General features: G+C 43.3%; 1 protein-coding gene across 19 annotated transcripts in view; it reads left to right on the top strand.

Moving 5' to 3' along the window:
* The window catches only part of kcnab2a (potassium voltage-gated channel subfamily A regulatory beta subunit 2a), a 119,866-nt gene that overhangs the window by 88,963 nt on the left and 16,834 nt on the right, over positions 1 to 14,069 (top strand). For all 19 annotated transcript variants that reach the window (XR_016488003.1, XR_016488002.1, XR_016488001.1 and 16 more), the window contains 4 exons: positions 5,430 to 5,473; positions 5,834 to 5,871; positions 6,151 to 6,230; positions 12,105 to 12,149. Coding sequence is in view for 16 of the 19 variants with exons in the window: in XM_090205848.1 (XP_090061974.1) it covers positions 5,430 to 5,473; positions 5,834 to 5,871; positions 6,151 to 6,230; positions 12,105 to 12,149 (207 nt within the window). In the remaining 3 variants the exon portion in view is untranslated. The remainder of the gene's footprint in view (positions 1 to 5,429; positions 5,474 to 5,833; positions 5,872 to 6,150; positions 6,231 to 12,104; positions 12,150 to 14,069) is intronic.

Below are 14,069 nucleotides of genomic sequence, written 5' to 3' on the forward strand. Positions count from 1 at the left end.
GTGGCTACTTTGAAGAATCTCAAATATAAAATATATTTTGTAACACTTTTTAGGTTACTACATGATTCCATATGTGTTATTTCATAGTTTAGATGTCTTCACTATTATTCTACAATGTAGAAAATAGTAAAAATATGGAAAAACCCTTGAATAAGTAGGCGTGTCCACTTTTGACTGGTTGTGTGTGTGTGTGTGTGTGTGTAAAATTGTATTTATTTTAACTCAGTCGGGGTCTCGACTTACTGTTGAAATGATTTGATATTGAGATAAAAACTGCATTGGGCCTTTAAAGTATACAGTATATAAGATGATGCATAGTTATCCGTGTTATGAATATTTTAGTTCTACTCTACTGTAAATAGTGTCATATGGCACTAAATGATGCAGTGTGGTCATGATCTGTGCTCTAGTGAGTAAGCTTTTCTGCACCAGTTTTCTTTAGCGTATACAGTTAATCCCATGAATGATCCACCCCTCTCCTGCCTAGGGAAACTGATCCATTTCCACCCCTATGGGCACCTTAACTCAGCCTCTTGAAGTGCCCAGCCCCAGGCAAAGGACAGATCCAGCCTCGGGAATGGAAAGCCTTCTGTGCCTGCAATCTGTTCATTTCCATGTACATGCACCCATCTCTACTACATCAGGACGATAGAGACGGGGCGTATAGGTTTGCATTCAGACCCAGGGTGCATTCTCAGGTAGGATGCTGCTGTTTTTATGCTTGATGTAGGTGGTGTACTCGATGCTCATACAGGCTGAATGGATATTACATAAACACACATACAGTACAAGTCAAAAGTTTGGACACACCTACTCATTCAAGGGTTTTTCTTTATTTTACTATTTTCTACATTGTAGAATAATAGTGAAGACATAACAACTATGAAATAACACATATGGAAACATGTAGTAACCAAACAAGTCACACACACAAAAAAAGTCAACAAATCAAAATATATCTTATATTTGAGATTCTTCAAAGTAGCCACCATTTGCACACTGATGGCATTCTCTCAACCAGCTTCACCTGGAATGCTTTTCAATTAACAGGTGTGCCTTATTAAAAGTTAATTTGTGGAATTTCTTTCCTAAATGTGTTTGAGACAGGTAGTTGTGGTATACAGAAGATGGCCCTATTTGGTAAAAGACCAAGTCAATATTATGGCAAGAACAGCTCAAATAAACAAAGAGAAACGACAGAGGAGACTGTGTGAATCAGGCCTTCAGGGTCAAATTTCTGCAAAGAAACCACTACTAAAGGACACCAATAAGAAGAAGAGACTTGTTTGGGCCAAGAAACACGAGTAATGGACATTAGAGCGGTGGAAATCTGTCCTTTGGTCTGATGAGTCCAAATTTGCGGCCCTCTACAGGCTTGTTGTGGTGCCATATTCTTTCCATTTTTTTAAATAATGGATTTAATGGTGCTCCGTGGGATGTTTCGGATATTTTTTAATAACCCAACCCTGATCTGTACTTCTCCACTGTACTTCTCCACTTTGTTCCTGACCTGTTTGGAGAACTCCTTGGTCTTCGTAGTTCCGCTTGCTTGGTGGTGTTGCAGACTCTGGGGCCTTTCAGAACAGGTGTGTATGTACTGAGATCATGTGACAGATCATGTGACACTTAGATTGCACACAGGTGGACTTTATTTAATCAATTATGTGACTTCTGAAGGTAATTGTCTGCACCAGATCTTATTACGGGGCTTCATAGCAAAGGGGGTGTATACATATACACGCACCACTTTTCCATTTTTTATTTTTTGAAACAAGTTATTCATTTCACTCCACCAATGTGGACTGTTTTGTGTGTCCATTACATGAAATCCAATATAAATTACAGATTGTAATGCAACAAAATAGGAAAAACACCGAAGGGGTGAATACTTTTGCAAGGCTCTGTTTCTCCTCCTAATATTGTACAATCTGTGTGTCGCGTCATTGGCCTGGGATATTATTTGTTTGAATTCAAGACTTGATTGATCTCAGTTTGTCAGTGTCAGAGTAGCCACTCATTTCATTCATTTGTGTGGTATTACAAAAGATTCAGCTAATGTCTTCTGTCATGTAAATTACATAGAATTGAAAAGGGCTGATTCTTGAGGGGGATGCCCTGATTTATTTATTTTTATTTTTTTAATCTGTAGAAATCCTAAAAACGCTTTTGCTCAACTTTTATTTTATTTAACAATGCACCGGGGCCTATGATTTCTTAATCCGGCCCTGCATGAGGCCACTAGTACAAATGGCCCGGAGGCTCTGACTTGTCTCATTTACAGCCAGTTAAATAACTTTCACACAGTCAGTGGTCATTGAGTCCACTCACAATGTGTTGAGGCTACTCCTGAATGTAGTGTAATGCAGTGTGCGTCGGTAGTCCATAATTGAACAGGGTAAGAGATGTAGGTGACCTTACTCTTCCGGTCTGTGTCCAGGGAGGCGTAGCAGCAAACTGACCCCAGATCAAACCAGCCTGCTACAGTACTGCTACCAGATTCCTGCAGGGGAGGGCATAGAGGTGAATGATAGCCTAGAGCCAACATGCAGTATCAACAGCCAGCCTGATAAAATATTTTGCACTACACAGAAATGATAAAGGGCTGTATCGTCTCTAGGTGAACAATGACATAGACCAGACTGGGTGTGTGAACTGTCGGTTACTTTTTGTGAAGAACCCAACTCAAATTAACATCTGTCCTGCACTTGTAGTTGAACAATACTGTGATTCTGGAATAACAATTTATGGCGATTTGTTGTGACTGTAGTCCAGAAGCATGCTTCCCCATTTATCTGGGCTAACAGCTTTACTGTACGTCTCATTTCTGAGCAGATTGCAGGAGTGTGTGTGAAGGCCATGTGCACCGTTCTTTTAATCTTATTAAACATTTACGTTTTCATGTATAATACCTCAAGCCATTACAACAGTCCTCACCCAATTGTTTCATCGACCACCTGATTCAGTGTCTACAGATGAAAAACAACAAATTGGCTACTGTACATACAGTAGAGAATATATATATATAATAAAAACAATTATATTAAAGATTCAAAAAAGTTCTTCCACACCAATCTCGACAAACCATTTCTGTATGGACCTCGCTTTTTGCATGGGGGCATTGTCATAGTGAAACAGGAAAGGGCCTTCCCCAAACTGTTAACAAAAAGTTAGAAGCACAGAATGTCATTGTATGCTGTAGCGTTAGGATTTCCCTTCACTGAAACTAATAGGCCTAGCCCGAACCATGAAACTAGCCCCAGACCATTTATTCCTCCTCCACCACCAAACTGTATGTATGCAGGTAGGCTGCTCGGCCATGGTAACACATTTCATGAAGCTCCTGACGTTGTTTCCACAGGCAGTTTGGAACTTTGTAGAGTGTTGCAACCAAGGAAATATGATTTTCTATGCGCTTCAGCACTCGGCGGTCCCGTTCTGTGAGCTTGTGTGGCCTACCACTTCGCTGCTGAGCTGTTGTTGCTCCTAGACGTTTCCACTTCACAATGACAGCACTTACAGTTGACCGGGGCAGCTGTAGCAGGGCATAAATCTCTGCACTAACAATGGGAATCAATGGCTGCAAAGGCAGAAGGCAGGCGGGAGGAAGCGTGAACATTCTAGCCAATGAGATGGCAGATTCGGATGTGAACAACAGACACAACTACGGTATAAAATCTATTTTTGCAAAGTTGGCGCTATGTCAAGAACGTCCACTTATATTAGTACATTTGTTACAACCTTAGCGTTACGAAACTTCTATTCGATTATATAGGCCACACGTAGCAAGTTAGCAAATACATTTCATTTCGGACCAAATTCGATACTCTCATTGACCTCCGTACAAAAAAAATTCCCACGTCCATGCTTTATTTTCACACAGGTCGGAGTCGGCCTTCTCGCTTCGCCTCTTCCTCTCTTAGTGCGCTGGACTTGCAGATAACACATGGTAAGATATCATGAGAGACCCTAAAGGACCCGACATTTGAAGAGAGAATCTTCTTGATCTGGAGTGCATATGCTTGTTAATGGTGCTGGTTTATTTTGAATCTCAGTCCGCATGTAAAGTGGGCTTTTTGGATCCCCTTGCTTTTTCAGAGCAACATAAATGGATTGTTTTGTTCTTAGTCACCACAGCAATGTAGAAAACCTCCATGGCTTCACAAGACACCCACACACTCATAATCCTACACACAAAAAAATGTATAAAATGTATATTCCAATAATAACCACATGCACACAATCATACTCCTACAAAATTAGACAGATCCCCCACATATACCTACACACTCTTCCTCCCACAACAGCCATTACATCATTCCATTTCCCACACATCTTACTTACCTCCAGCAGAAGGCAACTCGAGGTTCTCTACTCACGGTTTTTAGTTGGTATGGTTCATTGTGTTGAGAGCTTAGGAAGGAAGGAACAAGGTACATTGTGTAACCCATAGAAATACATGAAATGGTTCTACTTATTTCTGTGGTGTACCCGTTATGACAAGTGCAGCATTTAAGGTTGTAGCCTAGCGCCGCCTCAAATCGTCCTCTGTGGTTCACTGTTATGTGTTGCCTTGACAATGTTTTTTAAGTTATTGGCCATGACAAAGCTGCCCTGGTGAAATTATATTAGCCTGTTGAATGCACCGCACAGAAAGCTATGCAACCTAGAGGCTTTCGATCTTTTGAATACTGCCCAAATTAATAATTGAATGTGCTTGAAATGTTGATGGAGAAAAGAAATATGCTTTTTGTGCCCCTGAATTTCTAACACTAGAATAAGCCTGTTACCTACTGCAGATTTTCCCAGTGTATTATTTATTTTACCTGTGACTTTTTAGACTGAAAGGTAAAAGAGAACTTAACCAAACCTGTGTATGTCTGTCAGCAGTGGAGTCTGTGTCTGAGCTGCGATTTTTCTAGGGACTGGGATTTGCTATAGGGGTTTGAGCTGGAGTCGAAGCTTGTGATTGGCTATAGGGGTTTGAAGCGTGGGCCTAGGCTTCCTGGTTTGAACTGAGATATTCCTCAGGATGTCATGCTGGGCCAGATGTCATGCTGGGCCACACACTTCTTTTGTCAGCCCTCCTGTGGAATCACACATGGCCAGGCACGTGCACACACAAAGTCACATAATCCTACTGTCAGGCATCCGTGTTCCTGGTGGGCATCTGTGAGCCTGCTCCCCTCCATCTGCATCCAGAGTACAGAGAGACAAAATGTTTTTTTGTGAGCTGTCATGGTTGTCAACTGCCATAGTTGTTACATCCTCCCAGTAGTCTGTGTCAGTGGAGACACAAATACATTAATTGTCATGAAGCATGGAACTACTTTAAACAAAGCTTGACTATATAAAAAAAACTACAGCACTAAAAAGCACAGCGCAAGTATCAACACCATATTAAGGATAATGTTTTCTCTGTATTCTGACAGAAACCTTGGGAAGTCTGGCCTGAGGGTGTCCTGCCTTGGACTAGGTGAGTGTGAGGGGGTGTGGCGGAGGGGCTAGGAGACAAAAATGTGTTAGAGGTGACCCAGACTGCTGTTGTTTTCACTAGAAATACACAAAGTGAACCACAGAGGGAATTTATTTCACACCAAATAATTTTCCTAGCAGATATCTTGGAGAGTGAAGATATGCCAGAAATGCAAGCTGAGACCTCCATCTGTTGACTAACACTGTTATGGCAAACTCTGCCAAAGCCTCATCTCTTCCAACTATAATTAAAAAGCTACAGTAGTCAGTGTGTGGCATCACTGCCTCTTCAACACTGCTCTCTCTATGTATCTCTAGTCTGATAGACTACTAACACAGTCTCCCTGTCGTCTCTCTGTAGGAACATGGGTGACGTTCGGAGGGCAGATAACAGATGAGGTGAGAGCAGATGGATTGTGTTTTTTCTGTTATTCTATCAGTCAGTCAACACTCCAATTTCACAACTATCTACATGCTTCTGCAGTCCACTGCTTACACTCTAAACATATTGACACATAGAGAGCCAGAGAAGCAACACGCGTGCCATAGCACGGAAGGTTACAACCCCATGCAGACCGGGTTTTAATAGTTGAAAACACTTAAGCGCCGATCAGTGATCTCTCGACCACCTCTCTTCCTCTTTCTTTCCTCTCCCTCGCTCCACTCTCCGGCCAACAGATGGCGGAGCAGCTGTTATGTCTGGCCTACGAGAACGGCATCAATCTGTTTGACACAGCAGAGGTCTACGCCGCAGGGAAGTGAGTATCATCCAGACTGTCCACATCACATCTTCATGCAGACATCACTTAGATATCAATGACTGCTGAATCACAGGATCATACCACACAAAGCCACATAGCCAAGCAAAGCATAGGCTAACACATGTACTGTAGTGTGTTTGAATGAGCGCTGACCTAACAGGTGGCAATGAATGTATGAGTGTGTTAATTAATGAGATGGGGGACTCATCTAAATGATATGGTGTAGACTCACATTTAGTACCAATGAAGCTGGTGCTGGTCTCCAGTCCTTCCAGTGTGGTCGTGATGATTTAGCCGACAGCACGTTGAGGGAGTCTCCCAGGCCATCACACATCTTTAGAGAACTCATTCATTTTGATTAAACCTCTGGTTTGGTGGATCTGAGGCCCAGAGGCTCAGATGAAACGCTCACTGATGCACTTACCATGGGTCTGTGCGCCTCTGCGGCCTCCCGAGTAGGTAGTTGGCAGGCATGTTTGCAAATACAAGGACTTACAATTTTATCCACACGTGCCTTGGACAAGCCTGCAAAACTGTTTACATAAACATGAGTGATTAATTGCTCTGTAGCCTTGAGCTCCAGACCTGGGGGGAGAAACACCTCATTTATAACATTCATCATAGTTCATCAGAGTTCTAGTGTTATTTTTGATGAGAGGTCAAGGATCGATCATTCATGATGGCTTGAATACCAGTAGAACCCAAACAGTGATATTTTGCCAACTCTAACCTTTGTAGGGCTTCATAACATCTCCTCAGACAGTTGTATACACCATCCTGGATTAATGGATCTATGTTGTGAGGAAGGATGAACTCCTTTCCAACAGTACCTCAGATTAACAAACTCTAACTCTTCTCTAAATCCTCCCCAAGGAAATACTGGTCTCTCATTGTGGCAATATAGTCAGACATATTTCCCAAAGTGTTAATATTATGTAAAAGACTGAAGAAAGAAAATAACAAATGGTTGATGGCTTTATCAGTTTGAATTAGTGCTGAGTGTTCAACTGAAATGTCTGCTATTTTTTGTTCATTGACCAACATCGGATCAATTATTTTAATTCCATTGTTTGTTTGTTTTTAGCTCAATGCGCACATTGCGCTGCAGTTTCTCTAGAGATAAATCAGATCGCACCCGAACTGTATTTGGGAGTTGTAGTTTCCAGCAGGCCAGTGTTCTACATAGTTTAGCCCAGAAAATGTGATAATTAACTACTATCATCTATTGCGCGCCTACTTATCCGTTCTGTGTTTCTTTGACTCCTGCTTCATAAGAAACAGAAGAATGCGCGATCAATAGGGATACATAGAGAGCAGTTGCTTCGCAAGGAATTTTTACCAGAAAATACATTATCTAAGTTATTGATAGTTGGTATTCAGCAGTTATAAATGTATGCCTTATTTACTATTAAAATAGTGTATTTTGTCAGACACCATAGGCAGTAGCTCTATAGAGATGAGATGGTGACTTGGAATGAAGTAATAGTCATCAAATGAAACAAATGTAATACACACAACAACTGACATGTTGTATTAAGTAGTAATGTGAATAAATAATGGTTAATAAGTGATAAGCAGTAATGGGCAGTCACTACCATCATAAGACTTTTATTCATTGTTTTATTCTGTGTTATTACAGCGTTCAACCTACATAATGCATAGTGCACTTCATGTTTGTTTTTAATTATCGAAACCGAAATTGAAAATTGTGAATACTTTTTAATAATCTATCCGAAACAGACCCAACCTCAAAAAGCGCTAATCACTCAGCACTATTTTGAATATTTACCTACATGTGGCTTCTGTAGCTGAGCTTTGGAAAGGAGAGGACATATCAAACTGTACCATAAGGTAGTGGTGGCAGACAATGGTGACATTGTCAACAGAGTGACAGATCTGTGTGCCATGCAAATGGACCTGACAGTCTGTCAGAACCCTGAATGTCTTCTTTGGGTGCTAATCCTGACAGCCTAGCCTACTGCAAACTGCAGCACTGAGAGGCTTTACACGAGGTGCAGCACACACACCAGAATAGAGGGACATCAATGCAGACAGTAGAGCACATATCTACCACGTTTCACACGATCTGTGAAGCACCAGCTCTAGTAATATGAGGACCTCGTCAGTCAAACAGTAAAGTGGACTAGGTAGTCTAGATATGTCTAGATATGGGTATAATTATGTGTTAGTGGCCACAAAGTCAACATTTTGGTTCTGTAGAGTGGATAGAGAGCGGGAGAGAGGCTCCCAACTGCAGCCCCGCTACAGCTAAGGGCCTGGTTCTGTGGGTTAGTACGTGTGTGTTTGTTCCATGGCATTATGACCAAGTCACTGAAACATATTGACAGGCAAACACTGTACAGTACATCGACTGACAGCTAGCGTATTGACCAACACTTACACTCTTACAAACACACTGTAGTGTAGGTGTAGACCCATTTAGCTTTGACAATCCACTTCTTTACACCAATGTTCCCTCAAAGAAAATTCAGCACTGAGCTAATTTCAGGTCTGCTAAATTCTGTGCAACTTCTAGCGCATTTACTGTGATCACTGAGGCTGTACCTGCTTTATGTTAGTTTTAACAGTGGCCAAGTAGGCTACTGTGGCTATTTGATCATAATGTAGGCCTACCAGAGTGGCCTACCATCAACAACAACGGAGAAAATGCATCTCATAACATTTTAATATGGACATATCTGTTCCATCATTCAGCCTACAGTAGCAGCCAATATGTGGTGTTAAATGTAGGTCTAAATTCCATGAGACTTTTGGGGGAAAAACATGCAGGGCTGGACATGAACCTGTTTATCCACTTTTCCTTCAGACAAGGAGGTGACTGGAAATGTTCTTGTGTTGTTTGATGTTTTGATGCAAGAAATCACTTCACAAAATAAAATGCATTATTATTCCCATACCATTATCACAGAGAATCAGACAGATTATGTTCCCCTCTGCCTATTGGCTACTTGGCTTATTCAAGCCTGTCTCAAAATACAGCACTACCCCTTTACCTGACTCGCTTTTCAAAAATATCTAGAAATGTACATGTTTTGTGCTCTTGTAGGAAGTAATCACTCCCTTATTGCTGACTACAAATGAGCTATAACTGGGCTAATAACTCACTAACTAGCAAAGGATATGAACTAAATGTGTACACGTGGTTAAATGCAGCTCTGGCTTTGATCTCAAAACAAGCGCATCTCCTCACAACCACTCATGCTGTTAAAACAGTCCTGTTCAAACTAAATGGCAAGGATCCATATATGGCAATGGTCTATTTGCATATAAGCCTACTGCAGCTCTGATTGTTTATACTGCACCTGTCAATGTAGAGTACGAGCTGAGTAGTGCATGTCAATGCAAAAAAAATCCTACTCCGATGCATTCTGCCGACAACAAAATCTCGTGTTGTTTGTTTTGTTTCGGGATGTTGCTTTGAAAGTGGCTAATATCGTGTTGATTCGATCACAATTGCCACAGTAAAGGCAAACTCTAGAACAGTGGTCACCAACCTTTTCTGAGTCAAGATCACTTTGATTCAAAATTCAAGCTGAGATCTACCACTCAGATTTTTTTTAACATGACTTAAAAAACATAAGCCTAGGGAACATTAACCAATTAAAAACAGTACTGTAGCAATAAAGTTTGTGCAGTAAACTTTAGGCCTACTGTACGTTATCGCAGCATATTGGCTTTGCTTGAATTGCCCTGTCAATGCATTGTTGTTCAGGCCATTTAAAAATATATATTTATGATCACACCGGTAATAGATCCGTTGTTGTATTACTTGTGAAGCACAGCTGAGTGAGCATACTTTTGGGGGGGGGGGGGCCTTCTTGTGCCTGCATCTGATGGTCAGTCTCAGATGTGGGAAAGAGCATTAGACTGAGGGTCCGCATCTCAACATCCCTCCGCTCTCCCTTTCCTCCACTGACACTGACCAAAAAGTGACAGTCTTCCAGATGATGGCGAAACTCAAGTTACACCGTATCGTGCACAAATTCATGTTACTCCTATGAACAGAGAAAGTTAAATATTCCTCGATATTAAAAAAGACCCAAGCCGCTAATAATAACAACTCAAGCCTATAGATGCACTTTCCTACTCATTCATTACTGATGCACTGCTTGTTGTAGCTCTGAGTAGAAATAGGAAGAACTCGCATTTTATGGCTTGTAAAAGTTGTTGACAGTGCTGAGTAAGATCTTAAACATGAACTCACTCATAAAGTTGACAGTTTCTCTCTCTAGTCATGGTTTTAAACATTTTGAAATCAACTTTTCTGTAGCTTTCTTTTATGCCTGCTACGTTACTGCAGAAACGGTCATCTGAGCCATCTGATTGGCCAGCGGTAGGCCTATAGTGCACTTGATTTGCTCTCTGGGCCCGCCGGGAAGTCAGTTTGTACCTTCAGACACATGAAATAGTTGAAAATGGCAACAGATGGCCTACCCAGCACGCAGGGCAGCTGAATTGGGTGCACCTACAGCCAACAGCCTGAGACGAATAATAATAATTTCTTTAAAGTAGGAACACAAGGCTATGTCGTTGGGTTTTTTACAGAAATGTTTGGCGATCGACTAGGAATAACTTGGACATCGACCTGTCGATCGTAATTGACCCGTTGGTGACCACTGCTCTATAATGTATTTTTATGTATATCCTTTTTTTACCCCGTACCGCATTACCCCGTTCTCCCCAATTTTGCGGTGTCCATTTGGTAGTCTTTGGTCTTTGTCTTTGGTCTTGTCTCATCGCTGCAAAATCCTTTACAGTCTTGGGAGAGGCGAAGGTCCAGAGCCGTTCGTCCTCCGAAACACAACCCAACCAAGCCACACTGCCTCTTGACACAATGCCCACTTAACCCAGAAGCCAGCCGCACCAATGTGTCGGAGGAAACACCGTGCACCTGGCGACTGTGTCAGCGTGTACTGCGCCACAGGAGTCGCTAGTGCGCGATGGGACAAGGACATCCCTGCCGGCCAAACCCTCCCTTAACCCGGACGACGCTGGGCCAATTGTGCGCCGCCCCATGGGTCTCCTGGTCGCGGCCGGCTGAGAAAGAGCCTGGACTCAAACCCAGAATCTCTAGTGGCACAACTAGCACTGCGATGCAGTGCCTTAGACCACTGAGCCACTCGGGAGGCCTGCTCTAGAAAGTTGAGTGAAGTTCAATCTCGTTCTCTCTGTGGGCTGATATTTTTGCACGGCAGACCCAGGGAGCAGCATGGCAGTCTCTGTGCTACTGAGCGTGCGCACAGCTTAGAGGGAACATTGATGGCATTAGCCTTCCAGAAGAATTACCCTCCAGAATCCAGAATTACACTCCCTCTCCGCTCCCTCTGCTCAAACCAGCAGGCTGCGTACACAGGCAGAGAGAGATCTGATGGGGAGGGGGAGAGAGGGATAAGGGAAAGAGAAGCAGAGAGAGGGGAAGAGGGGGTACAGAGAGGGGGAGTTCAGTCACTTTGTGCTTGCCGTACACAGAATTCACATTATAGGAAAACATGGCATTTGTTAGCCTTGTAGACCGGCGCTCCCTTCCTCCCTCGCAGTGACAGGAGTCATCCCAGCCCTAATGGAGGCCACGTTGGGCCTAATTGGCACCCCCACTGCTGCTAATGACTGATTGACATGGAGCCTGTTACACACTAGCCATACCAGCCAGTTCACTGAGTTTAACTCCACTCCACTGAGTTCAACTCTTTGTTATAAGTCTATAGAGACACTGGGAAGGGTTGTAAGAGTTACCACCACACTTTGTGATATCTTCTTTTTCAAGGGCTGATCTGTTTTCTTTTGCATCATGGTATGTGTAGTTAGTTGACCATGCCCATTATCTGATCTCTCTCTCCCTCTCTCTCTCAGGGCTGAGGTTGTGCTGGGGAACGTCATAAAGAAGAAAGGATGGAGGTATGTTCGTACGGAGGTTACTCTCATAATGAGCCATGTTTCATTTCTGTGCCGTCACTCTCCCTCTCCTGATAACCGCTCTACCTTATTGGAAGGGAAGTGAGCAGTGTGGTGTACTCCACTGTGCACCGGCAGGCAGGCAGCGAGAGATAAAAGATCAGTCAGGCAGGCAGAGAGAGATAAAAGATCAGTCAGGCAGGCAGAGAGAGAGATAAAAGATCAGTCAGGCAGGCAGCAGAGCCATGGCCGTGCTCCTGCTCTTGTGTCCCTCAAAGCGACTGAATAATGGAATGAAAGTGTCTCCTTTACCCACTCTTTTACCTCATCAACCCGTGTGTGTGTGCACGCTGTACTGTACTGGTTTGACAGTGATGTTGTGATGTCAACCAGAGCACCTTGGAACACCCTCTCTAATGTCAACCAGAGCACCTTGGAACACCCTCTCTGTAATGTCAACCAGAGAACCTTGGAACACCCTCTCTGTAATGTCAACCAGAGAACCTTGGAACACCCTCGCTGTAATGTCAACCAGAGAACCTTGGAACACCCTCTCTGTAATGTCAACCAGAGAACCTTGGAACACCCTCACTGTGATGTCAACCAGAGAACCTTGGAACACTCTCTCTGTAATGTCAACCAGAGAACCTTGGAACACTCTCTCTGTAATGTCAACCAGAGAACCTTGGAACACCCTCGCTATGATGTCAACCAGAGAACCTTGGAACACCCTCGCTGTGATGTCAACCAGAGAACCTTGGAACACCCTCGCTGTAATGTCAACCAGAGAACCTTGGAACACCCTCTCTGTAATGTCAACCAGAGAACCTTGGAACACCCTCTCTGTAATGTCAACCAGAGAACCTTGGAACACCCTCTCTGTAATGTCAACCAGAGAACCTTGGAACACCCTCTCTGTAATGTCAACCAGAGAACCTTGGAACACCCTCTCTGTAATGTCAACCAGAGAACCTTGGAACACCCTCTCTGTAATGTCAACCAGAGAACCTTGGAACACCCTCTCTGTAATGTCAACCAGAGAACCTTGGAACACCCTCTCTGTAATGTCAACCAGAGAACCTTGGAACACCCTCTCTGTAATGTCAACCAGAGAACCTTGGAACACTCTCTCTGTAATGTCAACCAGAGAACCTTGGAACACCCTCGCTGTAATGTCAACCAGAGAACCTTGGAACACTCTCTCTGTGATGTCAACCAGAGAACCTTGGAACACCCTCGCTGTGATGTCAACCAGAGAACCTTGGAACACCCTCACTGTGATGTCAACCAGAGAACCTTGGAACACTCTCTCTGTAATGTCAACCAGAGAACCTTGGAACACCCTCGCTATGATGTCAACCAGAGAACCTTGGAACACCCTCGCTGTGATGTCAACCAGAGAACCTTGGAACACCCTCGCTGTAATGTCAACCAGAGAACCTTGGAACACCCTCTCTGTAATGTCAACCAGAGAACCTTGGAACACTCTCTCTGTAATGTCAACCAGAGAACCTTGGAACACCCTCGCTGTAATGTCAACCAGAGAACCTTGGAACACTCTCTCTGTAATGTCAACCAGAGAACCTTGGAACACTCTCTCTGTAATGTCAACCAGAGAACCTTGGAACACCCTCGCTGTGATGTCAACCAGAGAACCTTGGAACACCCTCTCTGTAATGTCAACCAGAGAACCTTGGAACACCCTCTCTGTAATGTCAACCAGAGAACCTTGGAACACCCTCTCTGTAATGTCAACCAGAGAACCTTGGAACACCCTCGCTGTGATGTCAACCAGAGAACCTTGGAACACCCTCTCTGTAATGTCAACCAGAGAACCTTGGAACACCCTCTCTGTAATGTCAACCAGAGAACCTTGGAACACCCTCGCTGTGATGTCAACCAGAGAACCTTGGAACACCCTCG

The sequence above is a fragment of the Oncorhynchus mykiss genome, chromosome 17, assembly GCF_057628025.1.
Source record: "Oncorhynchus mykiss isolate SJ-2025 chromosome 17, ASM5762802v1, whole genome shotgun sequence".
In the NCBI taxonomy this organism is placed as follows: domain Eukaryota; kingdom Metazoa; phylum Chordata; class Actinopteri; order Salmoniformes; family Salmonidae; genus Oncorhynchus; species Oncorhynchus mykiss.